At 52.4% G+C, this 26,178-nt stretch overlaps 3 protein-coding genes across 6 annotated transcripts; 1 reads left to right on the top strand and 2 right to left on the bottom strand.

The window, feature by feature from the left end:
- Positions 1-384: 384 nt before the first annotated feature.
- Positions 385-15,907, top strand: Lztr1 (leucine zipper like transcription regulator 1). Of its 3 annotated transcripts, none has more exons than XM_048343410.1 (21): positions 385-654; positions 1,097-1,159; positions 2,559-2,615; positions 5,095-5,174; positions 5,566-5,674; positions 6,899-6,982; positions 7,921-7,978; positions 9,275-9,414; positions 9,877-10,078; positions 10,426-10,581; positions 10,969-11,079; positions 11,722-11,814; positions 11,939-12,034; positions 12,118-12,283; positions 12,520-12,689; positions 12,843-12,999; positions 13,714-13,840; positions 13,932-14,081; positions 14,637-14,742; positions 14,826-14,906; positions 15,129-15,907. In XM_048343410.1, the coding sequence occupies exons 1-21, from the start codon at positions 455-457 to the stop codon at positions 15,243-15,245; spliced, it is 2,523 nt and encodes an 840-aa protein (XP_048199367.1). In that variant the 5' UTR covers positions 385-454; the 3' UTR covers positions 15,246-15,907. The 3 variants fall into 3 exon arrangements, with proteins under 3 accessions (XP_048199367.1, XP_048199369.1, XP_048199368.1); XM_048343412.1 differs by having other exon boundaries at positions 12,888-12,999; XM_048343411.1 differs by having other exon boundaries at positions 12,121-12,283.
- Positions 15,908-18,321: 2,414 nt separating this feature from the next.
- Thap7 (THAP domain containing 7) lies at positions 18,322-20,574 on the bottom strand. 2 transcript variants are annotated; one of them, XM_048343416.1, is made up of 5 exons: positions 20,538-20,574; positions 20,300-20,379; positions 19,702-19,857; positions 19,124-19,264; positions 18,322-18,989 (listed from the first exon to the last, which is right to left on the bottom strand). In XM_048343416.1, exons 2-5 carry the CDS (start codon positions 20,377-20,379, stop codon positions 18,437-18,439), a joined length of 930 nt encoding a protein of 309 aa, XP_048199373.1. In that variant the 5' UTR covers positions 20,538-20,574; the 3' UTR covers positions 18,322-18,436. The 2 variants fall into 2 exon arrangements, with proteins under 2 accessions (XP_048199373.1, XP_048199374.1); XM_048343417.1 differs by lacking the exon at positions 20,538-20,574 and having other exon boundaries at positions 20,166-20,317.
- An 867-nt stretch (positions 20,575-21,441) lies between these two features.
- Positions 21,442-25,873, bottom strand: LOC125349348 (tubulin alpha-3 chain). Its single transcript, XM_048343418.1, has 4 exons — positions 25,738-25,873; positions 24,689-24,837; positions 23,769-24,449; positions 21,442-21,829 (listed from the first exon to the last, which is right to left on the bottom strand). The coding sequence occupies exons 1-4, from the start codon at positions 25,856-25,858 to the stop codon at positions 21,533-21,535; spliced, it is 1,248 nt and encodes a 415-aa protein (XP_048199375.1). The 5' UTR covers positions 25,859-25,873; the 3' UTR covers positions 21,442-21,532.
- Between the last annotated feature and the right edge of the window lie 305 nt (positions 25,874-26,178).

The following is a 26,178-nucleotide window of genomic DNA, read 5'->3' on the forward strand; positions in this document are numbered from 1 at the left end:
TGAGGGGGTCCAGCAGAATGAGGAGGGTCGCACTGCCGTCGGCCTCGGAACCCTCCATCTGGGATGCTGGGAGCAACGGAAGACCCAAGCGGTAGCTACGCGCAGATACAAGGCATGCCGGGAACCTTGGGCCCGCAGCCGCAGAGCGCCCGCAGGTGGCGTGAGGCTGGCAGCGTCTGGAAAGTCCCAGCGTTGGGACGCCGCGTTTACTTGTCCAGAAAGGCTTCCCGGAATGTTATATGCTCGCCACAAGTTCGGCCGTCAGACTCCGCGATGGGCCGCGGTACCATAATTATTAGGCTTACCCGGAAGTGCGGAATGCCGGAAGTGGGGCACTGGCCGGAAGTGCCACGCCATTAGAGCAGTGCTTTCTGGGAAATGTGGTCCTTGTGGGCTGCCGGGGCGGTGGCCGCAAGTCCTGTGGACCGGGCGGCCAGCCCGGAGTGGACCCGAGATGGCTGGGCCGGGTGGCTCCGGGGGCCCGATAGGGGCCGGGGCCCTGACAAGTGGGGCACGCTCCAAAGTAGCCCCAAGTGTGGATTTTGACCACAGCTGCTCAGACAGTGTTGAGTACCTGACGCTCAACTTCGGGCCCTTCGAAACAGTGCATCGCTGGCGGCGCCTCCCACCCTGCGACGAGTTCGTGGGTGCTCGGTATGGCGAGGTGGAGGGAATTATGCGGACACGGGGAGCGGGGAAGTCTTTTGGGGCGGTTCCAAGGCGGGGTCTAGGGGCGAGGTCCCGAGGTGTTGGTTTGGAGTGAGATCTGGTAATAGGCTAGTTAGTGATGGCCGGGAGCAGGGGAGCAAGTCCCACAGGTGGGGACCCTGGGCAGGGTACTAGAACTGTTGTGTTGTGTGTCCAGTTCGGATTCCACGAGTTTTGCGGTGGGGTGGGAAATCCACGGGGGTGTCAGACATCCCCACGTGTAGGTTCCTTGAGAGTAATTTAGGGTTTTCATTTGCACATCTTGGCAATGGAGAGGTGTCATCCATCTGTGGCAGACTCACGTGCAATTCTATTCCTTGGATGCCACCTACTTGGGTACTGGCCTCAGCACTCTCCACCCCCCTCCCCCTTTTGTTTTTCATTCTAGGCGCAGCAAGCACACGGTGGTGGCATATAAGGATGCCATCTACGTTTTTGGTGGAGACAATGGGTGAGTCTGAGCATCTGGGGTTTTAGACCCTGTAGAGAGAAGCCTTGTGGTCTGAGACTAGCCTGCAGAGATTCACTATATCCTTCCAGACATTAGCTAAGAACTAAAAATCCCAGTTTTCACATCTGTGAACTTACCTCCCAGATCACGATAAGGATAAGATCTTGCCCTCTAGGCTCTCAGCACTGAGCATGAGTGTCACATGTTCAATACTTGGAAACATTTCTTATTCTGAAGGGGGTAGGCAGCCTTGAAAGAAACACATCCACCCTTACTTAGTGCCCAGCCTACCAGAGGCTCTTCTTTTTTCCCTACCCTTCCCTCTGAACTTTGTCCATATGTGCACCTTATAGCCAAATGATAAAGGGAACACAGCTTTATTTATTTTCTGCATGTTTTACTTGTCATGAAGGTTTTCTTGCATTACGATAAACCCCTGGCAGATAAGCTTCTGGAAATGACCTGACATTCTGTGGGTGGGCATACTCCATTCATAGTTAACTTGTGGCTGGTTTCCTTGTGCTGAGGGTTTATCCTACCCATCATAAGTTCTAGTACCTCCTTTCAGTCCCAGTACCTAGCCCAAAGCCCAGGAAGGTCACAGCAGCCTTGGTCCTGGTGGTGAAGAGGTTGTTGACTTGGGACACGGTGGATAGTCAGGACCCTATCAAGACTTGCAGACTGGGCAGAAGGGCCTGATCCCCTTACATAACCCATCTCCACAATCTTTTCCTAAGAGCAGGCACTGTGACCCATTTGTGAATGCAAGTCAGAGTGTGTTCTTTCTCAGCACATAACCCTGTGATGTCTCCCCACCTCTCTGATTAAAATCCCAGTCCTCATGACTGTTGGTGAGGCTTATATACTTATATAACACACTTCCTCTGCCCTGTCCCTTTGTGGCCCTGGGCTGCCCTGATTGCCTCAGTACATTTAGAGTGTTTCAGCCCTCCTTCTGCACAGCCTTTTTCGTCTCTCCTTCCTATACTTTTTCCTTCTCTTCTGATGCTCTTTGTAAGGACTTCCCCTGGTCCCTGGTCTCTGATCACCTCCATTTGTCCCCTAAAGCACACAGATATTGGATATAATCTATCATCTCTGCTTAGGCAAGGCCTGTGTTCTCTTCTGCCTGTGTGGCAGTACTCACATCAACTGGGGAGCTTCCTTGTGGTCATCACTTCTGCCCTTTGGTTATTGGCTGATTGCCTGGCATTGGCTAGGTCCAGGAGTTAGTGAGCCAGCCTGGCTGTTCCTGCTGATCGCCTTCTCCACCCAACCACCCCCGCCCCCTGGATACATATTGTGCCCCTCTTCAGGGTTGTATCCCTGGATATGCCCTGGGACAATATCCAACAAAGCATACCTAGCCAATGCAACCTTCTCTCTGACTGCTTTTCAGAAAGACAATGCTCAATGACCTCCTACGGTTCGATGTGAAGGACTGCTCTTGGTGCAGGTAGGCAGCCCCCCTTGTTTGCCAGGACTCTGCCATTTCTCCCAGAATCCAGTGCAGAGTTAGTTCATCATGGAGAGCCAGAGAGAAGCATGGAAGAGAGACAGGGCCCCTGGGTGTCAAGCCCATCGCCTCTCAGTGCTCTCTTCCCTCTCCTGCGTGTCTGTACCTTCACCAGTGTGGTTTATTCTAAGTCCTATTAACTAAGTGGTGGGGGGAGGCTATTTGGTCCAGTTGTAGATCCCCAAATTCAGTCACCAGACCTTTTCTTGGGTCAGGAGCTGCTATGGGATTTGATCTGGGCAAGGATAAGCTTTGACTAATGAGCTTTCATAGGGTTGGTTCTGGGCCCGTAAAGAGTGTCACCCAGAGACTGGCAGAGTGCTTCCTGTCTTGTCTTTGCCCAATGTGGCCCATCCTCTGTCAGGAGATCTGCACAGGCAGTGGACAGCATACAAACCCTCTCCAACACCCTCTCACAGATGCCCTCTTCAGTTGTGTGGCATTGGATAAGAGATAGCTGCCCTTTACGCTCAGCTCAGCATTCCTATCTGGGAGCAGCTCATAGATTACAGGGATTTACTGGGCTGAAGGGGCAGGAGATACTGGTCTTCCTGAGCTCTACCATCTATTTACACAAGAACACAGGCCCATACCTTGTGCTGCCATGCTCTGGTCTGTAGGCCATCCTCTTGGCTTCCAGCAGCCCTCTGGGGTGAGGTCTCATTTGGCAGAGGAGTATTTTGGGCCTCAGGAGAATTATCCAGAACCCTTCCCCACTGGGCATCACCCACTCCTGCCCAGGAGCAGTGCTCTGGGCAGCAGTGACTTCCTTTTCACTCACAGTCAACTTTATAACACAGCTAACTTTTAATGAGTAGCCTTTTTAGCACTGAGGATCAGACTCACAACCTTGTGCATACTAGGCAAGTACTCTACACTAACCTACATCTCCAACCTTTGGCTCAGTTGTAAAAAAATAAAAATCACTGAATTCTTTACAATCTTAATAAAAAATTACTTACATGGCCAGCACCAGTAGAACCCTAGCCATCCAGGAGGTTGAAATCTGAGAATCAAAGTTCAAAGCCAGCCCTGGCAGGAAAGCCACAAGACACTTATGTCCAATTAACTAGCAGAAAGCCAGAAGTGTAATTGTGGATCAGGTGGTAGAGTACTAGCCTTGAGTAGAAAACCTAAGGAACTATGCCTAGGCCCTGAGTTCAAGCCCCAATACTGGCATACACAAAAATTGCGTAATTGTAGCCAGGGATGATGGTATACACCTGTAACCTCAACACTGAGGAGGCTGAGGCAGGAGAATTTTGAGGCCAGAGAAATGGATTTTTAAAAAATTTAATTGTCAAGGTGATGGACAGAGGGATTACAGTTACATATGTAAGGTACTGAGTACATTTCTTGTCAAACTTGTTACCTCTTCCCTCATTTTTCTCAAAAAGTTTGATCTAAGAAAAAAACACACATGGGCCTGGGAATGTGGCTTAGTGGTAGAGTGCTTGCCTACCATGCATGAACCCTGGGTTTGATTCCTCAGCACTACATAAACAAAAAGCCGGAAGTAGTGGCTTAAGTGATAGAGTGCTAGCCTTGAGCAAAAAGAAGCCAGGGACAGTGCTTAGGCCCTGAGTTCAAGCCCTAGGACTGGAAAAAAACCAAACCAAAACAAAAATAAATATGGAGGGAGAAGTATGGATCATATACCTCCAGGTATTGGTAGTAATTTGTGTGTGCCAGTCCTAAGACTTTCATGCCTGGGCTGACTTTGAACCAAGATCCTCAGATCTCAGCCTCCTGAATAGCTAGGATTATAGACATGAATCACCGTGCTTGGCTGGTAGTAGTTTTTAGTGGTTGGATTTTCGAAGAGTTTTAATGCCTGTTGCTTTGATTTGTTTTGTATTGATATTTTGGAAGTACTTATAATGAAAGGTATTACCTTTGAAAACACAGAAGTATCCTCTTGTGCATCTGTAGTCTCAGTGACTTGGGAGGCTGAGATTGGACGATTGCTTAAGCCCACAAGTGTGTGTGACCAGGCTGGGCACCATGGTAAAACCCTATTTCAAAGAATAAAATTAAATAAAAGGGCTAAGTGCCAGTGGCTCATGCCTGTCATCCTAGCTACCCAGAAGGCTGAGATCAGAGGATCCTGGTTCAAAGGTAGGCTGGGCAAGAAAGTCCATGAGACTCTTACCTCCAGTTAACCACCAAAAAACTAGAAGTGGAGCTGTAGCTCAAAGAGCACTAGCTTTGAGCAAAAAAACTCAGGGACAGCACCCAGGCCCTGAATTCATGCCCCATGACCAACAATTAAAAAAAAAACAAACATGCATGCATGCATACATACATACATAAATGGAAGCCAGAAAGCCAGAAGGTGAGAAGAAAGGTCATCCCTTGGTGGGTGGGGCATGGACCATCTGGCTGACCCCTACTGACTTCACCCTTGTACCTACTCTAGAGCCTTTACAACTGGCACCCCACCAGCCCCCCGCTATCACCACTCAGCTGTTGTCTATGGGAGCAGCATGTTTGTGTTTGGTAAGTAGCACTTGGCCTTCACCTGGGCTTGCAGATACCCTGTCTTCCTGCCACCCCTCCCGACATGGTATCTTCATATTCTCTGTCTGCTATGTGTTCTCTGGCCACACCTCTGCTCAGTCCACTAGCCTGCTCTGAAATTCTCTGCTGGGTGGGAGGTCCTTTTCCTCACTGGTCCCCAGCTCCCAGGGTTGTGATGGCTGGGGCAGGGTATGACATCCTGCTCAACTCTGTGTCTCCGGAGCCCAGCATAGGCAGGGCAGCAGGTAGGCAGTTGTGCCCAAAAGATTTGTGCATGGAGTCCCAGTTTGTGAGTTTTCTGTGGCCCCAAGACCAGGTGTTTGAAGACATTGGTAATGTTCGGAATGTGACTCTTGCTCTCTCTACTTAGGAGGCTACACTGGAGACATTTATTCCAATTCTAACCTGAAGAATAAAAATGATCTCTTTGAATACAAGTTTGCAACTGGCCAGTGGACAGAATGGAAAATTGAAGGGCGGTGAGAGACTTTGTTGTCATACTTAACAGCCTGACCCTGGGAGAGGCCCAAGAGCACTCAGCAGACAGGAAGCCGTGATAGACATGAATTCTCACTGCCCACCTCTGTTCCCTGCTCTATCTAGCTCCTCTTCTTTCAGAAGACACCCAGATGAGAATGGATGTTGTGTTTGTATGGGCATCTTCTTTTTGTTTTTTCCACCAGTGCTGGGGATTGCACTCAGGGCCTTGCACATGCTAGGTAGTGCTCTACCATTGAATCACATCCCCAGCCCTACAACTGAATTTATTTCATTTTATTTATGTATTCTTGTGTTGGTAATGGGGCTTGAACTCAGAGCTTTAGGTACTTACTATCCTTTATTTATTTATTTATTTATTTATTTATTTATTTATTTCTCAAGGCTCTACCACTTGAGTCACAGCACCACTTTCAGGTTTATTTTATTTATTTATTTATTTTAATTTTTTTTGTTTTGTTTTTGGCCAGTCCTGGGACTTGGACTCAGGGCCTGGGCACTGTCCCTGGCTTCTTTTTGCTCAAGGCTAGCACTCTGCCACTTGAGCCACAGCGCCACTTCTGGCCATTTTCTGTATATGTGGTGCTGGGGAATCGAACCCAGGGCCTCATGTATATGAGGCAGGCACTCCCGCCACTAGGCCACATCCCCAGCCCCTATTTTATTTATTTTTGGTGGTTAGTTGGAGATAAGAGTCTCACAGACTTAAGCTGAGTGCTGGTGGCTCACGCTTATAATCCTAGCTACTCAGCAGGCTGAGATCTAAGGATTACAGTCAAAGCCAACTCAGGCAGAAAAGTCTGGGAGACTCTTATCTCTAATAAACTCCCTGAAAGTTGGAAGTGGAGCTGTAGCTCAGGTGGTAGAGCAGTAGCTTTGAGCAAAAAACACTCAGGGATAGTGTCCAGGCCCTTAGTTCAACTCCATGACTAGCACACACCAAAAAGAATGTCACAGACTTTTCTGCCCAGACTAGTTTTGAACCACAATCCTCAGATGTCAGTCTCATAAGTAGGTAGGATTTCAGGTGTGAGCCACTGAGTGTCTGGCTACATCCATATATTTTATTCAGCTGCTACTCAGACTTCTTGAAATCAGCATATGGTGCTGTTGCTTTTTTCCCCACCCCTCAGCCCCGGGGTCAGGTGGATGGGGTCCCATCGGCTCATTTGGAAACCTTTCTTGCTTTCTGCCTTGTGCTGCAGGTTGCCAGTTGCCAGGTCAGCCCATGGGGCCACTGTGTACAGTGACAAGCTGTGGGTCTTCGCTGGCTATGATGGCAATGCCAGGTAGGCAGTGACCTGATCTGTGCACCCATCTCTGAGTGTACTGTTGGGCAGAGCCAATGCCCTTGGGCATTCAAGGGTTCAGACTGGGAAAGGTTGGCTTGTAAATGTTGAGCACCACTTGGGGGTTTCTCAGGAAGGGTTCTGGAATTAGGGCAAATAAATGTGAGTCTACTGAGTGAAGCCCCAGCTAGCCCTATGGTCCCTTAAATGGGGACCCCTTCAGATGAGGATACTCTGGAGTTTAGGGAGGAGGTTCAGCAAGTTGGTGAAGAGACAGCAACAGTGGGTTTCAGCCCCAGCCCTAGCTATCTGCTTTTTCAGGGATGTTTTTCTTCCTTATTTCATAAAGGTCATTTTATTGGAGTATTTATTTCTGATTATAAAAGTAGCAGATGCTCATTATAGACTCTGGCTTTACAGAAGTTCTTTTTGTTTTTTTTTTTTGTTTTGGCCAGTCCTGGGCCTTGGACTCAGGGCCTGAGCACTGTCCCTGGCTTCTTCCCGCTCAAGGCTAGCACTCTGCCACTTGAGCCACAGCGCCGCTTCTGGCCGTTTTCTGTATATGTGGTGCTGGGGAATCGAACCTAGGGCCTCGTGTATCCGAGGCAGGCACTCTTGCCACTAGGCTATATCCCCAGCCCTTTACAGAAGTTCTTAATGGAGGAGGGGTAACAGGGGTGGTGGCAGCAGTTTTTGTGCTATCCATTGATGTCTCCCCACCCTGGGTGGACAACCGAGTAGGGGCAAGCCCTGTTGCATTCTGTCCAGGATGTGCAGAAGACCTGGCATGGCAGGACTTTGATGAAGTGCCTCTCTTCCCATTGATGCTCCTATGTCATGGCTACCCAGGAGTCCCCTGACCCACATCCATCCTGGCCAGGCCCAGGCCCACCTGACAGCAAAACCTAAAGGATTTTAACCTGTTTGTCCTGATGTAGGTTGAATGACATGTGGACAATTGGCCTCCAGGATCGGGAACTCACGTGTTGGGAGGAGGTAAGGGAGTTGTGGTATAGACATGGGTGAGGGGTCATCAGAAACCAGATACTGTGTGGCAGAGGCTGTTTCTTCCCTTTGCCAAAATGCAGACTTCCTCCTTCCCTCCCTAATCTCCTCCTAAGCCACACAGTCAACTCTAGTAGCAACTGGGTGATGACTAAAGACAGCAGCTTTGGGCTTCAGAGTGTAGCTCAGTGGTAGAACAGTTTTATAATGTGCGCAACATCCCAAGTGGCATTGGGTGGGGGTGGGGTGGGGTCTGAGCCCTGGACAAACACAGTACCATATGTGATGAACAGATGTAATCTTGGTCTAATCCACTCGTGTGTGTGTGTGTGTGTGTGTGTGTGTGTGTGTTAATCCAGGGACTTGAACTCTAGGCCTTAGTGCTGTCCCTAAGCTTTTTTGCTCAAGGCTAGCACTCCATGACTTGAGCCACAGCGCCACTTCTGGCTTTTTGGTGGTTAATTGGAGATAAAAGTCTCACAGACTTCCTTGCCTGGGCTGACTTTGAATTGTGATCCTCAGATCTCAGCTAGGATTATAGGTATGAGCGACCAGCACCCAGCATTCTAATTCACTCCTATTTGAGCATAATAAAGGTAGCACTAGCTACCCAGTGTTCTGCTCATTGCCTTTTTTCCCTTGCAAAAATGTTGGTTTTTAGGCTCTGATGATGTCAGCTTTAATCTGGGCCCATGAGGTGAGACTGTTAGCCATTCAGCAAAATATTAGTCTGTGAACCTTCATTTACAAAAGAAGTTTTAACCATAAAGTTCCCAGCTGGGCACCAGTGGCTCACGCCTGTAATCCTATAGCTACTGAGGAAGCTGAGATATGAGGATTTCCATTCAAAGCCAGCCAAGACAGGAATGTCCAAGAGATTATGTCAAATTAACCAGCAAAAAGCTAGAAATGGAGCTGTGGCTTAAGTGGTAGAGTGCCAGCCTTGAGTGAAAAAACTAAGAAAAAGTACATGCAGGGGCTGGGGATATGGCCTAGTGGCAAGAGAGCTTGCCTCTTATACATGAGGCCCTGGGTTCCATTCCCCAGCACCACATATACAGAAAACGGCCAGAAGTGGCGCTGTGGCTCAAGTGGCAGAGTGCTAGCCTTGAGCAAAAGGAAGCCAGGGACAGTGCTCAGGCCCTGAGTCCAAGCCCCAGGACTGGCCAAAAAAAAAAAGAAAAGAAAAGAAAAGAAAAGAAAAAGAAAAAAAGAAAAAGAAAAAGTACATGCAAGTGTGAGCCAAGGTTCCTTGAGGCCCTGGCTGAACTGTACCCCCTGTCCCAGGTGGCCCAGAGTGGTGAGATCCCACCATCTTGCTGCAACTTCCCTGTGGCTGTGTGCAGGGACAAGATGTTTGTGTTCTCAGGGCAGAGTGGAGCCAAGATAACCAACAACCTCTTCCAGTTCGAATTCAAGGATAAGACGTGAGTGTCCTGATTTCGTGAGGAGCACGATTAATGTCCATGCACGTGTGGCAGTCATTTTTGTCTGTCTTCCCAAGCTCCCACAAATTACAGAAACATTCGGCCTGGAGCCAGGATATGTGGCTCCCCCTGCAGGTCCCTCTGGGTATACCTATAGTTCAGCAAGATAGGGCCTGGGCCAGAGTTCCAAAGTGGGCCTGTCTCTGAGGGCCCTCATACCTCCTGTCCTGGGCCATAGTGGGCTGTGTGAAGCTGGTCAGGGGTGGTTGCAGAGCTAAATAAATAGGGCAAGGGATGCTGGGCACACACATCTGGCAAAGGGTATAGCTTCAGGCCTTTGTACCCTGGGCTGGTCTCCACAGAGACCACAGTTAGACTAAATGGGGGGGGGGGTGTAGGGGGGAGTCTGTAGGAGGAAGCAGAGCCTCTATGCCAGTATTGATTCATTGTCATGTACCGTAGGTGGACACGCATCCCTACTGAGCACCTGCTCCGGGGCTCCCCGCCACCCCCACAGCGGCGGTATGGTCACACCATGGTGGCCTTTGACCGCCACCTCTATGTGTTTGGGGGTGCGGCTGACAACACACTGCCTAACGAGCTTCATTGCTATGATGTGGACTTCCAGACCTGGGAAGTGGTGCAGCCCAGCTCTGACAGCGAGGTATGTGTTGCCAAGCTACAGGTGTTGGGGTGGGTAGGAGTACCCGGCAGGGTTGAGGAGTGTCCTGACCCCACTGACTGGAGGATGAATGGCTTCCTTCCCAGGTTCCCAACCTCAGGGATTCTCAGGCCTCCAGAAAGCCCTAGAAAAGTAGGCTCAGAACTCTTGAGGCTCTTCACCCTAGAGGTCTGCCCCTCGGCCCTCTGGTCTTTGCATCCCTACAGCCTGGTGTGTGACAATCCCGTTCATCCTCTCCTGTGTGGCTGTCCTGCAGCCCTCCTCCTGTGGTTCTTCTTCATGACCCCTGTTGACTGTCACCTACCCTCCCTCCTTTCTCTTGCCACCAGGTTGGTGGGGCTGAGGTGCCTGAGCGGGCTTCTGCTTCCGAGGAGCTTCCCACCTTGACCTCCGAGGAGCGAGGTGGCTTTAAGAAGTCCCGAGATGTGTTCGGCTTGGATTTTGGTACTACTTCAGCCAAGCAGCCTTCCCAGCCGGCATCAGAAGTAAGGCTTGGGGACCCTTAGCACAGGCTCCATCAACCTCTGCAGCAGGATGGGATCAACTTCCCACAAATAGAAGTCCAGGCCAAAGCCCAGAAAGGCTTGCTGGAGCTGGAGTGGTCTGTATAGTGAAGCAGGCACAGCTCTTGGAGCCCAAATCCTGATGGACAAACCAGGGCCCTGGGATCCCAGGCTTTGCTCTCTGGGGCCAGAGCAGCAGCCTGGGCTGGTACTCTGCTCCCTGTGGGGTCTTCATAGCTCACCTGCCCCAGGGATGGGGTGCTTTAGTTTCCCCTTTGCTGCCAGGTGGAGCCAGGTCCCCATTCACAGCCTGGCCCCAGCCAGCCCCACTGACAGCGGCCTCACCCTCTTCTCTGTTGTCCTCCCCAGCTGCCCAGTGGGAGGCTCTTCCACGCAGCTGCTGTCATCTCCGACGCCATGTACATCTTTGGGGGGACGGTGGACAACAACATCCGTAGTGGGGAGATGTACAGGTTTCAGGTGTGTAGCTTGTGGACCTGTGGGGCCTGCTAGGGTAGCTGGACCCCAGAGAAAGGGAACAGAGGAGGCCTAGAGGGTGGGAAGGTAGAAGTGGGGCTTGATCAGCGGTGCTTGTTGCTGGCCAGATCTGGAAGACAGAAGCTTCTCCAAAGTCTAGGGGGGTGGGGGATTTTAGACTGAGGGCAGGCTGAGATGACACTTGGAGTTGGGGGAGTCTCAGCCTCAAAGCAGGGTGGGGACACACGGGGAGCTCTTAGCAGAAACAGTGGAGGGAGCTAGGCCAAGTGCGGGTTTCAGGTCCCCCCTCCCCAGGAGGTTATGGCAATGATAGTAGAGGCTTCCCTTGGCAGCCCCCTACTAGGCCTAGAAGAGAAGATGGTCAGAACAGGGGTCCCAGGGACAATCTTCTGGAGAGATGGGATGTGGGACAAGGCCAGCATTAGTACCTGGGTACCAGGTATAGAGTGGAGACAACATAGCCCTGCCAAAGACTGGCCCCTGTGGGCACATGTGGCAGTGGGAACCCCTCCTCGCACAGGACGGAGGGGACAGTCCTGCTCCCTCTCCCCAGTGAGGCCTGCCTGTCTCCTGACCCTGTTCCCAGCGACAACCAACAGGCAACACTGGGGTCTCCTTCCACAGTTCTCCTGTTACCCTAAGTGCACACTGCATGAAGACTACGGGCGGCTGTGGGAGAGCCGGCAATTCTGTGACGTGGAGTTCGTGCTGGGGGAGGTGGGTGCCCTCCCCAGGCCTGCAGGGTGGGAGCATGGGTCCTCAGAGGCAAAGCTGGTGCTCCAGTAGTCCCCGCCTGAGGCAGGGTCCTGTGCCCTTCACCCACATGTTTTCCTTCCTATAGAAGGAGGAGTGTGTTCAGGGCCACGTGGCCATTGTCACTGCGCGGAGCCGCTGGCTTCGCCGGAAGATCGTACAGGCACGGGAGTGGCTGGCCCAGGTAAGTCCTTCCCTAATCCCTCATTGGCTGGCTGGCTGTATCTGTTGGTCCTCGGGTCTTCTTGAGTTCCTTCTTCCCCTCAGAAGCTGGAGGAAGAGGTGACCGTGACTCCCAGGGAGGCCCCTGGTGCAGCCGTAGTGGGGGCACGTCCAACCCTGCTGCGCGTGGCCATCCGGGAGGCAGAGGCCCGGCCCTTTGAGGTGCTCATGCAGTTCCTCTACACTGACAAGATCAAGTACCCACGGAAAGGTCTGAGTGGTCTGTGGGTGGGAGTGGTCAGCAGAGTGGGAGGCCAGGTGCTGCTAGGCCTGCTTTACAGATGAGCACCTTGGGCACAGGTTCTGTCACCATTGTCTCTGGTCACAGCAGCCAATCAGTGGCCCAGCTGCCACCTAGCAGCTCTGACCCACACTCATCTAAGGAGGGAGCTCTGGGCCCTCGTCCCAGGCCCTCCGCTCGGGTCTCTCAGGGGCTCTTATGTGTAGGCCACGTGGAGGATGTGCTGCTCATCATGGACGTGTACAAACTGGCCCTGAGCTTCCAGCTAAGCCGCCTGGAGCAGCTGTGTCGCCAGTACATTGAGGCCTCCGTGGACTTGCAGAATGTGCTGGTGGTGTGTGAGAGTGCTGCCAAGCTACAGCTAGGACAGCTCAAGGTGCAGCTGGAGTGCCTGCCGGCCTGGGCTCCCCTGGGAGGGAGGGAGAAGTGCTCACATTGAGTGCTTACCCTGCTCCCCATTGCAAGCTCCCTGCCTAGCCTGGGTCCCTTGGCCTGATCCTGCTTGCCTGCTTGGGCCTGTCTGTCCCAGGAGCACTGCCTGAACTTCGTGGTGAAGGAGTCCCACTTCAACCAGGTGATCATGATGAAGGAGTTTGAGCATCTTTCCTCCCCACTGATTGTGGAGATTGTGCGGCGGAAGCAGCAGCCACCCCCTCGCACTCCTTCAGATCAGCCTGTGGACATTGGTAAGTGACCCCTGTTTCTGTCCTGGAATTTGGGAGGGATGGGGTCCATCTTGGGTAGGGACTAAGTAACCATGAAGAGCACCTGCCTGTCAGGCCCTTGGGGCGGGGGTGGGGTGGGGTGTCGTGACTATGCCCCAAGTGTTCCTGAGCACAAGAGCAGGTATAGACAAAGGCAAGGCAGTTTTCTTTGAAGAATCCTCCAGCCCACAAGGCTTTGCAGAGCAGATTGTACCAGCAATCTGGGTGTGACCTGGATAGTGCTCTAGCTGGAGAGTCAGGTGTGATTGCTCCTCTTATTTCTTTCTACCCAGTCTGGAAAGGAAACCACAGGCCCCTTCTTCCTCTTTCTCTTTGGAGCCTCTGCTGACCACTGGCTTTTGATGACACCCAGCGTGGCCTCAGAACACTCAATAGGGCCTGGAAGGAAGCCCAGCATGAAGCTGGGAAGAGGGCACAGTGGGCCATGTAGATTTAGAGGTGGCAGGGCTAAAGGCCATGTTAGGGGCTGCTTCAGTCAGCCTGAGAAGCTGAGGGAAGAAGAGAATGGAAGCTGGTAGCACATTCTGGCGTGGAGAAGCTTTGTGCAGGGCAGTGTGGAGAGATGGTGGCCATGGTGGAATGGCTACCACTTCAGGCTGGAATATAAATCAGCCCCTTAACTCAGGATCTGTTGGGGAGTAGGGCCACTTGCTTAGATCTCTCCGCACCCCCTAGGCACATCTTTAATCCAGGACATGAAGGCATATCTGGAGGGAGCAGGTGCAGAGTTCTGTGACATCACATTGCTACTGGATGGCCACCCAAGGCCAGCCCACAAGGCCATCCTAGCTGCTCGCTCTAGGTGGGTTGAGGGTCTGTGTGGGGGATGGGGGTAGGGTCATGATGCTGGCTTTGCTCACCTAAGATGTGAATGTCTTTCACCCTATTTGCAGTTACTTCGAGGCTATGTTCCGGTCCTTCATGCCCGAGGATGGGCAGGTGAACATCTCCATTGGGGAGATGGTGCCCAGCAGGCAGGCCTTTGAGTCCATGTTGCGCTACATTTACTACGGCGAGGTCAACATGCCACCTGAGGACTCACTGCATCCTTATACCCCAAGAGTGCTCCAAGGTCACCAGGGAGGAAATTAGCCTGTCAGGGCCCGGCTGTTCTGTCTTGCAAGGCGATTATGGCCTAGTGTCTCACTTTGGAGGATTTTCCAGTGCTTGGTGCTGAGCCTAGTGTTTTCCAAGAGCCCTGGAAGCAAGTGGGCAGCTAGCCAGGAGGGGTTTGTAGCCAGGATGGGTGGAACAATGGGTTAGTTATTGTTCTGTGTGCCGGGTGAGCAGACGAGTCATTTCTCATCTTTCATTTCAGTGGAGTCTGAACATGGGTGTAAGGATACCCATTGACCAGTGTGGCTCTGTAAATGAGCATGTAGGAAACAGAGGGTTTTTCTTTGTTTCAATCTTGGTTGGGTCCTCTGAACCTCTGAGTGGTTCAGAAGCCAGAGACTCTGGTTTCTGGCTTGCTCTCTGGATTGGAGGGCTAGCGTAGTTGAGTGTAAGGCTCAGGCAGCACCTTCCCGGGGGATGATGGGAAGGGTAGTTAGTTGGATGGGCTTCTTCTGGCTGGCAGCTCCTTAACCCACCCCTAGCTACCTGTTTGCAGCCCCCTATTATTATGGCTTCTACAACAACCGGCTGCAGGCATATTGTAAGCAGAACCTGGAGATGAACGTAACTGTGCAGAACGTGCTGCAGGTAGCACCCCTGGTGCCCATAGGCATTGCCTCCCCATTGTGGTGGGTGAGCTGGGACAGTGTTTTATATTCTTGCCATTGCAGATCCTGGAGGCAGCTGATAAGACCCAGGCACTGGACATGAAGCGGCATTGTCTGCACATCATCGTGCACCAGTTCACCAAGGTCAGGCCCCACCCTGGTTCTCAGTGTTGCTCTCCCTGTCAAGTCCCAGTGGGTGTGGGCACAGGGCGGAGCCAAAGCAGAGCTGCCTCTGCACTGGCCACTGCTCACTTCAGCTTCAGAGCCAGCCCCCAGCTCTGAGCAGGTTGGGCTCCAACAAGAATCAGCTGCCTGCCCTGTCCCTTACATGAGTCTGATTCCATCTTGTTTCGGTCATTTGTGCAGGTCTCCAAGCTGCCCACACTACGGTCCCTCAGCCAGCAGCTGTTACTGGACATCATAGACTCCCTGGCCTCCCACATCTCTGACAAGCAGTGTGCAGAGCTGGGTGCAGACATCTGAGGGCCCACCAGTATGGAGCATGATAAGCTGCCTGCTTGGTGCACTGCAGACTGTCCTGACCACACCTGTGCCTGCGGAGTGGCCATACCTTTGGGGCCAAGATCCAGGGTGCCCAGAGCTCTGAGAGAGTCAAAGGGTACAGGGGACCCCCTTATTTCATTGAGAATAAGGCAGGCCTCACAGGGAGTGGATAGTGAAGCAGCACCCCCTGCCTTCGGCTAACCTCTTCTGAGTGCAAGGCCAGGGCTTCGTAACTGGGATACCACCCAGCAGTGAGGAGAGGCTGCGGGTATGTCCTTGGGGTCAGGCCTGGGCTTTGGAAGGCTCAGCCTGGCTCCTGTGGTCTATGTGTGTTGTGGATTCAGGCATTGGGTCCTGTTATCAGGGCCTCTCTCTAGGAGAGAGGAAGGGAGCTCGCCAGAATTACCACCTAGGATAAACAACTCACCCTAGTCTGTAAGGAATTCTGACTGAACGCTCACAAATGGGCACCAGTGATGGTAGATCTGGAGTTAAGAGTCCTATGGTTTATTCTCAGTCCACAGGGAAGCCAAGTTGAGCTGGCTGGGTCTAGTTTCCAGAAAGACATCAGCAGAGATTCCCCCTGCCCCCAAGTATTTATTGTCATAGACACGCCTCCATTAAATGCTACCTACACATGCCTTCTGGCAGTCTCCACTGCTGGTCTTAGGCCATCAAGCTGTGCAGACCCATGGCTTGGCAGACACTTAGATGTGGGCGCAGCCAGTCTTGCCTTGGTCTCTATTCATGCTGTCAACATCTTGTCATCAACATGGGTTCACTCAGTCACAAAGGGGACAGTGGCTATGGGAAGTGGCCAGGTGGGTCCCTCTCCTCTTGAGCCCCAAGTGGGAACTACACTGTCTCACTCTTGCATCTGTTAGATCCTAAGGAAGGGTCTCCCCTGTTGCCTGGGCTGGGAGCTGAGGATAGGCCAGAGCAACCTCCCATTGCAGGTCCTATGTGAATCTGTCCTCATGTAGCAGACAAAGCTTAGCCTTTCTGGGAAAAGAATGCAGAAACCCCTTTGTCCTGTCTGCCAGGAAGCTGGAACTCACCTTGGAAGAAATCTCTCAGGTCTTCTGGCTGTTTCCTTTCTTGGCCATGCTCCACACAAATGGGCCACAGCTGCAGCCCCTGCTGTGGGGCCCCAAGTGTCCCTATGCCCTTAGCCAAGATAGCAGATCCATAAAGCCAGCCAAACTAGAAGTGTCCTGCTAGGAGACAAGCTAAGAGGTAAAGGAAGAGTAGAGCAGGAGCTGAGGCCAGTTGCTAAGGTAAGGGGCAGTTCCTATGAGGGCGGGAGGCTGTCAGTGCACAGCCAGGCAGATCCATATGTCATGACCTTCAGGTGTGGCCCTCACCACATCTCTTGGGATAGCCTCATCGAAACCCCTCCTGGAAGGGCCAGCCCGAACCTATAAACCCTGCTTCTTGCCAACCGTGTAACTGGTCCTTTGATTTTTCTCCCCTATACATGATATAAATTATTTTACATGAGTAGGGCCCTTAAAAGCAAATTTAACGACCCGGGCGCTGGTGGCTCACACCTTTAATCCTAGCTACTCAGGAGGCTGCGGTCTGAAGATCACAGTTCCAAGCCAGCCCAGGCAGGAAAGTCAGTGAGACTCTTTATCTCCAACTAGCCACTAGAAAACCAGAAGTGGTGCTGTGGCTCAAGTGGTAGAGTGCTAGTCTTGAGCTGAAGAACTCAGAGACAGTGCCCAGGCCCAGAGTTCAAGCCCCATGACCGACCAAAACAAACATTTAACAGTGAGCAACAGCTGTGGGTATACACACTCAGCTGGGATCCTTGGGTTATGAAGCCAAGGACAAGCAGGAGAGGATATGGAGCTGGTTGTTTCCCATAGTCAAAGATACCACAAGCCCTTCTAGGTTCCCTTGGGTTGAAGAAAAATGAGAAGCCGGCTGGGGATATGGCCTAGTGGCAAGAGTGCTTGCCTCGTATACATGAGGCCCTGGGTCCAATTCCCCAGCACCACATATACAGAAAATGGCCAGAAGTGGCGCTGTGGCTCAAGTGGCAGTGCTAGCCTTGAGCAAAAAGAAGCCAGGGACAGTGCTCAGGCCCTGAGTCCAAGCCCCAGGACTGCCCCCCCCCCCCAAAAAAAAAAAAAGAGAAGCCAGGAACTACATGCCTGCCTCCAAGATCTATCCACCTCTTTCCATACTTCCAAGAAGTAAGAGTTCTCTTGGGGCCTTGCTACCTACAGAGCATAGCACCAGGTCAGCTGATTGTCATCACGACCCCCTTGCTGATGGGGCCAGGCCCCATGGTGAGCAATGCAGGGCTAGCCTGACTTGCCAGGGAGACGGGTTTGTGCAGTGTCATGGCTGAGCATGGCAGTATACACATAATCCCAACTATTCAAAAGGTAGCAGGAGGAACTTGAATTTGAGGCTAGCCTGAGCAAAGGGAGCAAGATCCCTATCTCAAATGAAAGCGCTAAAGGTGCAGCTCAAGGAACGGAGTGCTTTTCCAGCATGGCAAAAACCCTAAGTTTAATCTCAGTACTGCCAGAAAAAGAAAAAGGCAGTTAAGACTTCTGTGAAAAATACTGGTTTGACTTTGTGTGTCTTGAGGCTTGGATACTGTCCCTTTGCCTTTTTCTGCTCAAGACTAGTGCTCTACTGCTTGAGCCACAGCTCCACTTCTGGCTCTTGGTGGTTAATTGGAGATAAGTCTGACAAAACTTTCCTGCCCAGGCTGGCTTCAAATTGTGACCCTCAGATCTCAGCTTTCTGAGTAGCTACAATTACAGGCCTGAGTTACCAGAACCCAGCTGGACTGTTTTTATGGCTGGTCCCATACCATCCTGTGGTTTCAGAGGATGCTGTGGGTCATGGAAATGCATGGACAGGAATGGCTCTCACTTGTCTATTTGTGTGGCATTGAGAGGTATGCAAGAACAAAGCTCTCAGAAACCCATATGCAAAAGCTTGGTCCCTAGGGTCTGAGCTCTCCTAGGGCTGTGGGAACTGTGTGTGGGGGAACAAGCTTGGTATCCTCTGCTGAGCCAGACAGTAGGGCTTCTTTCTAGAATCCATTTTATTAACAGCATCTGGCTGGCTGGTCTGCTGAGTAAGTTCAGATCAAGTCCCTTTCCAGGCAATTGTGAGCAAGGATCAAAGCCTTGGTGATTGGCCCATTAAGCCATGCTGTTACTCAACTGCATAGCAAAGTCCTGCACGTGCTCCTTCAGAGTCTGGCGGGCATCTGCCTGTGCCCGCTTCTCCCGTGCCCGCTCTTGCTGCAGCTTAGTCAGACGTAAACGTAGTCGTTGCTCTCGCCGCTTACAGGCCTGTAGCTGGCGTTGAGCCTTATCCAAGGCATCAAGGGCTGCTTCAGCCCTCCTCTTCCAGAGCAGGGCACTGCCCACCTGGTAGCTGTGCTCATTCTGGATGTAGGCTCCGGCAGGTGGTGGTAAGCGCAACATGTAGGCTGAGGGGGAGACAGGTCGTGGCTCAAGAGGAGAGGGCTGCGGCTCTGGTGAGGGCTGGGCACTGCATCCTGCTTCATCCGCCTGGGCACCTAAGGGGCCCAGAAGGTCTGAGAAGGGGCTGCTAAGGCCAGGCTCCAATCTCCCAGCTGGAGAGGCAGGCAAAGTGGCAGGTGCTGAGGCCTCTTCCACAGGAAAGCAGGTGACATCAGCAGGAGGAGGTGGAGAAAATGGAGTTGTGGGCCCTCTGCCTTCAGAACAGCTGGAAGAGAAAGAAACTGAGAGGCTAGACTAAGGAATTGCCAGATCCTGTTTCAAGAGCCCACCCCTAAGCCCAGTGCCTTAGCCTCAGGGTGGGAACAATGAATATTCCCCCACCCCACCTATAACACATACCGCTTCCGGCAACGCTGGAGACGGCTGACATCGGGTGGGCCAGGTGGGTAACCGTGCCCTTTGACTTTGTTTGTCCTGCGCAACTTGGTGAAAGACTCAAATATGGTAGGGACTGCTCCTTCCTTCAGCCTGTGATAACCACTGTGGGGAAAAGAAGCCTAGATGAGTTGGAGAAGGGACCAAGGTACTGCTAACACCCCAGCATGGGTTCCTTAATATTAGGGTTATAAGAGCCAGAAGGTACACCACAAACAGTAAGTTTAGGAAAATGCCAAATCAGGGAGAGTTCTGCTGATCTTCTAACAAGACAGGACTAAGTTGAGGTGGGTGGCAAACCACCCACTGAGTTTGACCATCCAAAGAGGAATTCTTGGGTTTCCTTGGAGGATTGGGCATCAAAGACCCCTGGAAAAGCTGTTTTGCTCTAGTGTCCCTGGCACAGTGTGGGGAAGAGGACACAGCACCCTTGGAACCAGGGGAAACTGCTCAAGGGCCTCCTCAGAACACAAATGCCCAATCACTCCGCTGCTCGGATGGCCCCACACTCTGCCCCAATGCTGGCTGGTGAGAAGGCCCACCTGATTCCCACCAGCTCAAAGCAGGTCTCCTCGAAGTGTTTGGAGCAGAAGTAGATGTACTCAGAGGAAGGGTCCCACAAGCCTTGGCCGCTGGGGTCCAGCCGCTGACAGTTGGCCAGCCACAAACTGCGTCTTGGGTTGTCCTTCTTGGGAAGTCTGCAGAGCCACAAACCCTGAGCACCAGGCTGCTGGCAGCCCTGGGCTCAGGATGATGTCCACGATCTCCCAAGGCATGCTGCCGGGAGACTCCCGCGACCCTGCCGGGTAAGCAACCCCCACCCGGGCACAGACACGAAACTGAGGTCTCGAGAAGGAAAGCAGCTTGCTTGCTCAGCGTCATCTAACACGAAAGAGTCAGAGGTCAGTAAGTCTAAGTCTTACACATCCCAGCTTTTATTTCGGGCCGGATTCCACGGTACCCGGACTGCCCCTTTCACCCTCCCACTTACAAATTCAAGCCTCACTTGGGCCTGAGGAAGGGACCGAGCGCATGCGCACTCACGACCAAAAGCAGCGGACTACACCGGTGCATGCGCACGTACGCCCTCACCCGCCCTCACGCGCTCTCACGCACCCGCACGCACACACGCACGCTGACCTGTGGAAGGAGATGCCGCGGTTGCGCGTCTCCCGCGTATCCCGTGTGCAGCAGCCGGCGGCGGAGCAGTGACGCGGCATCTGGGGAAGGGGTGGGAGCTAGGTCGCTGGCGGAGTGGTTTCGCGCCCCCCGCCACCACTCCGTTTCAAAGGGTTTAGGCCCGTAGGGTCACTGGCTACCCGATCTCGTCCCAACCCTGTCCCAACCCGTCCTCTTCGCTCCCGTCAGCGGCACTCACGGTCTCGCCATTGCTGCGCCGCCGAGGTCTCGCGAGGTGTGGACCGCGGCGGAAGTCGGTACCATAGAGACTCCAGACCGGGCGGCGCTCGCCCCGGAGGCGGGGCCTGAGGTCGCCTGAGCGGCGGTGGCCATGTCCACTTCCGGCCTGTTGCCCCAGCTCGCTGGGCCGCGCGTGCTGTGCCTGGCCTGGGTCATCTTCCGGCCCCCGGGTGACTTGTCAACCCCCGGGCAGGCCTGTGCGGGCCGGCCATACCCCAGAAGCCTCCTTAGCTGGCTACTACCACGTGCTCCAACCCCACTCCCGAGCCGGGCGAGGGGGAAGACGGCTGGAGGCCCCGCGGTCAGAACTGCCAGGCTTTGGAGGGGACGCTGTGGTTCTGTTGTACCCCCTCAGGAACGAGACCCCTGGCGAGGGGCTGCACCACCCCAAGACTGGGGGGGAGGGGGGAGCTACTTTCATGCCCGTCATGTATAGTGAAGGACTTAATGCTTCAAGTATTTTTCCAAATTCCTACATCCAGGTGTCTTAACTGGACAATTTTATGGGGATAAAAACCTTTTTTCCAAGACAAATTAACTTCCAGCATACAAGTATGGACTAAAGCTTTGCCCAAGTGAAGCACACAGGAAAAATGTTAGCATTTCCCTAGCCTCAGGTCCTCAGCTACTCCCACTAACCCCGATCCACCCATACCTAATAAGCCACTCCTACTCACTACCTACATACTTCCCCTTTACCCCCAGAGGGAGAAGCTGCCACCTGGATAAGGAGCAAACACGTAGCTCCCTCTCCCGTGGGAACTACGCCCTACTAATAACCTCCTTATGAACCTTCTTCTGTCTGTGATTATCTCTGCATGGTCCTCTGGGATGGCCAGGGAAATATCCTTTCACAAATAATGTCTCAACAAAAGAAATTTTAATAGTAAATATGTTCTGTAATGTTAAGGTGGGAAGAAGTTCCAGGGTTTGTGGCCAGCCACACCCTGGCCCTCAGTATTCCTCCCCTTCTTCAGCCTCTGCTTCCACGGAATCCACGCCAACCTCTTCATAATCCTTCTCCAACGCTGCCAGATCCTCCCGGGCCTCGGAGAACTCCCCTTCCTCCATGCCTTCGCCAACATACCAGTGCACAAAGGCCCGCTTGGCGTACATGAGGTCGAACTTATGGTCCAGGCGGGCCCAGGCCTCAGCTATGGCGGTGGTGTTGCTCAGCATGCACACGGCCCGCTGCACCTTCGCCAGGTCTCCCCCAGGGACCACAGTGGGGGGCTGGTAGTTAATGCCTACCTGCCCAAAGAGGAGAACACAAGTTAGTTTTGGCCTCAGAAATGGTAGCATTTAATGGCTTTGTGTATGTGTGGTGGGGGGAGGTATCTCCTAGGGTTTGATTTAGGGCCTGGATGCCATCCTTGAGCTTTTTCTGCTCAAAGCTAGAGCTCTACCACTTGATCCACAGTTCCACTTTTGGGTTTTTGTTTTGTTTTGGTGGTTAATTGGAAATAAGAGTCTCATGGACTTTGTTGCATGGGCTAGCTTACAACTGGGACTCTCAGATCTCAGCTTCTTAGCCAGCTAGGATTATGGATATGAACCACCAGTGCCCTGCATAATATATATATTTTTTTGGCCAGTCCTGGGCCTTGGACTTAGGGTCTGAGCACTGTCCCTGGCTTCTTCCCGCTCAAGGCTAGCACTCTGCCACCTGAGCCACAGTGCCCCTTCTGGCCGTTTTCCATATATGTGGTGCTGGGGAACTGAACTGAGAGCTTCATGTGTAGGAGGCAAGCACTCTTGCCACTAGGCCATATTCCCAGCCCCCTGCCTAATATTTTTTAACCCTAACGCTCTTTTTGGATTTACCCACAGAAGAGTACAAAGCAACATATATAAAAAATAGGTGTGCTTCAAGGCTAGGAATATGGCCTAGTGGTAGACTGTGCCTCATTTACATGAATCCCTGGGTTTGATTCCTCAGCACTACATATATAAAAAAGCTAGAAGTGGCGCTGTGGCTCAAGTGGCAGAGTGCTAGTCTTGACCAAAAAGAAGCCAGGGACAGTGCTCAGGCCCTGAGTTCAAGCAACAGGATTGGCAAAACAACAAAAATGTGTACTTTAGTCAGTATGATGGCCAAACTGGAAATGAATGTCCAGGATAGGGTAACACTTCAGTTATAGACCCATACATTACAACACATGAAAAAGGCTAGGCACAGGTGGCTCATGCCTGTAATCTTAGCTACTCAGGAGGCTGAGATCTGAGGATCAGGATTTGAAGCCAAACCCAGCAGGAAAAACCTTGAGACCTTTTTCATTTTTTTTCTTTTGGTGTCCTAGCACTAAAACCCAGTACCTGAGCCCTGTCCCTGAGCCTCTTTGTGCTCAAGGATAGCACTCTACCTTTTGAGACACAGCATCACTTCGTTTTTGAGTAGTTAATTGTAGATAAAAATCTCATGGGAGCTTTTCTGTCTAGGCTGGCTTTTTTTTTTTTTTTTTTTGCCAGTCCTGGGCCTTGGACTCAGGGCCTGAGCACTGTCCCTGGCTTCTTCCCGCTCAAGGCTAGCACTCTGCCACTTGAGCCACAGCGCCGCTTCTGGCCGTTTTCTGTATATGTGGTGCTGGGGAATCGAACCTAGGGCCTCGTGTATCCGAGGCAGGCACTCTTGCCACTAGGCCATATCCCCAGCCCCAAGGCTGGCTTTGAACTGCAATCCTTATATCTCAGCCTCCTGAGTAGCTAGAATTACAGGTGTGAACCACCTGCACCTGGCTGCTTACAGACTTTTATATGAACATGAGAGGCTATGATGTATACTTCCCTGTAAAACAGCCTTCCTATAAGCAGAAAAAACTAGAGGCTCATCTAGAAAAGGAAACCAAGTAAGTCATAGCATTTCCCCATGCCCTCAACTAAAGCTGCTTTGGATATCACCTTGCAGATGCCTCACTGACTGAAAGAAAAGGCTACTCAACTCTAAACATTTGGTAATCAGACACACAGAGTGAAAGGTTTCACTTTCTACTTATGAATTTTTGAGGTCTGCCGTCATTACCCTATGAGATTCACAGCTTGGTAAAATCTCCTTGGGGTTTTACAATTTACAAATAAATTTGAAGTCTGTCCAATGCATAATCAGTATAGTTAGAGATAATCAATACCAGGATATGTTGGTAGGTCTGCTGTTTGCTGACAGACACAGGGACTTTGCATCACCCAGCCCTACCTTAAATCCAGTCGGGCACCAGTCCACAAACTGGATGGTGCGCTTGGTCTTGATGGTGGCAATGGCCGCGTTGACATCTTTGGGGACCACGTCCCCGCGGTACAACATACAGCAGGCCATATACTTGCCATGCCGAGGATCACACTTGACCATCTGATTGGCTGGCTCAAAGCAGGCGTTGGTGATCTCAGCCACCGACAGCTGCTCGTGGTAGGCTTTCTCGGCCGAGATGACCGGGGCATAGGTGGCCAGGGGGAAATGGATGCGGGGATAAGGCACCAGGTTGGTCTGGAACTCTGTCAAGTCCACGTTCAGGGCCCCGTCGAAACGCAGGGAGGCTGTGATGGACGACACAATCTGCCCGATCAGACGATTGAGGTTGGTGTACGTGGGACGCTCAATGTCCAGGTTGCGCCGACAGATGTCATAGATGGCTTCGTTGTCTACCATGAAGGCACAGTCGGAATGTTCCAGAGTCGTGTGGGTGGTCAGGATGGAGTTGTAGGGCTCCACCACAGCTGTGGAAACCTGGGGGGCTGGGTAAATGGCAAACTCCAGCTTGGACTTCTTGCCATAGTCCACTGAGAGCCGCTCCATGAGCAGAGATGCGAACCCAGAGCCGGTGCCGCCCCCAAAGCTGTGGAAGATGAGGAAGCCCTGCAGGCCCGTGCACAGATCTGCCTGTGAGGAAAACCACGCCACACCATACCATGTGAGCCAGCGCCTGCACCACCAGCCAAGCTCCCTCCCTTCCCTCTGCACCGGCCTGAGGACCCACACCCTGGACATGGAGACCTGTGCACCCTCAGCTGGACTCCCGATGCCAGTCTGAGAATAGTAAAAGTGACCCATCCCCAGCCCAAGGCCCCATTCTCCCCACCAACCGCGTCCACACGCAGCCTCCCGCGTGCTGTCCCTACCAGCTTGCGGATGCGGTCCAGGACCAGGTCAACAATCTCCTTGCCGATGGTGTAATGGCCTCTGGCATAGTTATTGGCAGCGTCTTCCTTCCCGGTGATCAGCTGCTCTGGGTGGAAGAGCTGCCTGTATGTGCCCGTGCGCACCTCGTCTGCAGAGAGAAAGCGTGTGCTGAGGCTCAGGTCCCTCTGCGCACCAGGAGGGACAGCTGGCTGGCGACGGCTCAAGTCAGCACAGCGCACACTGTTCCTCCTAGGTCAACAGTGACTCCCTAACGTTGTTTGTCTTCATTTTCACTTCTTTTTCTCCATTTGTTTGTTTGGTTGGTTGAGATGAGGTCTGGATACATAGCCCAGACTAACTTAGAACTCCATAGGGAACCTAGGACTAGGATCATAATCCCCCCACCCAAGGCCTCCAGGTGCTGGGAATATAGGGGTGCACCACCACACCAGCACACTAAAGCAATCGTCCCTCTAGGAATCTAAAGGCAGCTCAGTACCAATGCCAAATGGAGTGCTCTTACTTGCTCACACGAGTGGCTGGACAGAAACTGACTTTGCTTGACCTGCAACCACCTCCAAGGGAGTAACTTACAACTCCTTCAGACACTGGGCACATACAGGTCATTGTGACTAGCAGCGCCCCATGTGGCCTGGGTCTCACAGGCTGTAAGGGGGAACATGCTTTCTCTATCTCTTCCAATCTGGAGGAACTATAGGGATGTTCTCTGCTGCCTCATAGCTAAGAGCCAGCCAAGAGTCCTGCGCCACCACTGCAGCAGCCCCTGACCAGCGAGAGGCAGTGGGAGGGACTCTTGGCCTATCATCTTCCTGCGGGCACAGCGGCTTCCTTTGAAAGGCCAGGGCTTCCTAAGTTAGGAGCCTGCATCCCACAGGCAGCAACCTTTCAGCTTCTCCCCCAACAATGTTAGAAGCCTCGGGCCACATGTTCCCTCCTCTCTACAGAAGGATTCCAGGGGCCTGTGTGGGGTGAGTGGAGGTGTTCCTGCCCTCCCAGGAAGGCCTCCCTCCAGGGCTAGAGCACCTACCAACCACCGTGGGCTCCAGGTCCACAAACACTGCTCTGGGCACATGCTTGCCGGCCCCCGTCTCGCTGAAGAATGTGTTGAATGAGTCATCCCCACCACCAATGGTTTTGTCACTTGGCATTTGACCATCGGGTTGAATTCCATGCTCCAGGCAGTACAGTTCCCAGCAGGCATTGCCAATCTGGACCCCTGCCTGCCCCACGTGGATAGAGATGCACTCGCGCTGGAAGCCAGAACACAAACATGGAAACCTTTATCTTCAAAGCAACCACAATTATAAGGTAGGCAAAACACCATACACAGTCTTGGGCAGTGCTTGGGCAGTGTCTAGAACTTTCTCAAACTTTTATTTCCAAACCAAATTTTGGGGCCAGGCATCAGTAGCTCACACCTGTAATCCTCACTACTCAGGAGGCTGGGATCTAAGGATCGTGGTTCAAA

Source organism: Perognathus longimembris, chromosome 3, assembly GCF_023159225.1.
Source record: "Perognathus longimembris pacificus isolate PPM17 chromosome 3, ASM2315922v1, whole genome shotgun sequence".
NCBI lineage: Eukaryota > Metazoa > Chordata > Mammalia > Rodentia > Heteromyidae > Perognathus > Perognathus longimembris.

What these genes read in the sequence shown, in the direction of transcription:
- LOC125349348 (XM_048343418.1), bottom strand. Translation starts at nt 25,858, where the DNA reads ATGCCAAGTGACAAAACCATTGGTGGTGGGGATGACTCATTCAACACA. An exon ending in TGGACCGCATCCGCAAGCTG is followed by an intron (nt 24,450 to 24,688) that starts GTAGGGACAGCA and finishes TTTTCCTCACAG; the next exon opens with GCAGATCTGTGCACGGGCCT. An exon ending in GGTGCCCGACTGGATTTAAG is followed by an intron (nt 21,830 to 23,768) that starts GTAGGGCTGGGT and finishes CTCTTTGGGCAG; the next exon opens with GTAGGCATTAACTACCAGCC.
- Lztr1 (XM_048343410.1), top strand. Translation starts at nt 455, where the DNA reads ATGGCTGGGCCGGGTGGCTCCGGGGGCCCGATAGGGGCCGGGGCCCTG. An exon ending in AACTCACGTGTTGGGAGGAG is followed by an intron (nt 7,979 to 9,274) that starts GTAAGGGAGTTG and finishes CCCCTGTCCCAG; the next exon opens with GTGGCCCAGAGTGGTGAGAT. An exon ending in AGATCAGCCTGTGGACATTG is followed by an intron (nt 13,000 to 13,713) that starts GTAAGTGACCCC and finishes CGCACCCCCTAG; the next exon opens with GCACATCTTTAATCCAGGAC.
- Thap7 (XM_048343416.1), bottom strand. Translation starts at nt 20,379, where the DNA reads ATGCCGCGTCACTGCTCCGCCGCCGGCTGCTGCACACGGGATACGCGG. An exon ending in CGCGGCATCTCCTTCCACAG is followed by an intron (nt 19,858 to 20,299) that starts GTCAGCGTGCGT and finishes GTGGCTCTGCAG; the next exon opens with ACTTCCCAAGAAGGACAACC. An exon ending in TTTGAGCTGGTGGGAATCAG is followed by an intron (nt 19,265 to 19,701) that starts GTGGGCCTTCTC and finishes TTTTCCCCACAG; the next exon opens with TGGTTATCACAGGCTGAAGG.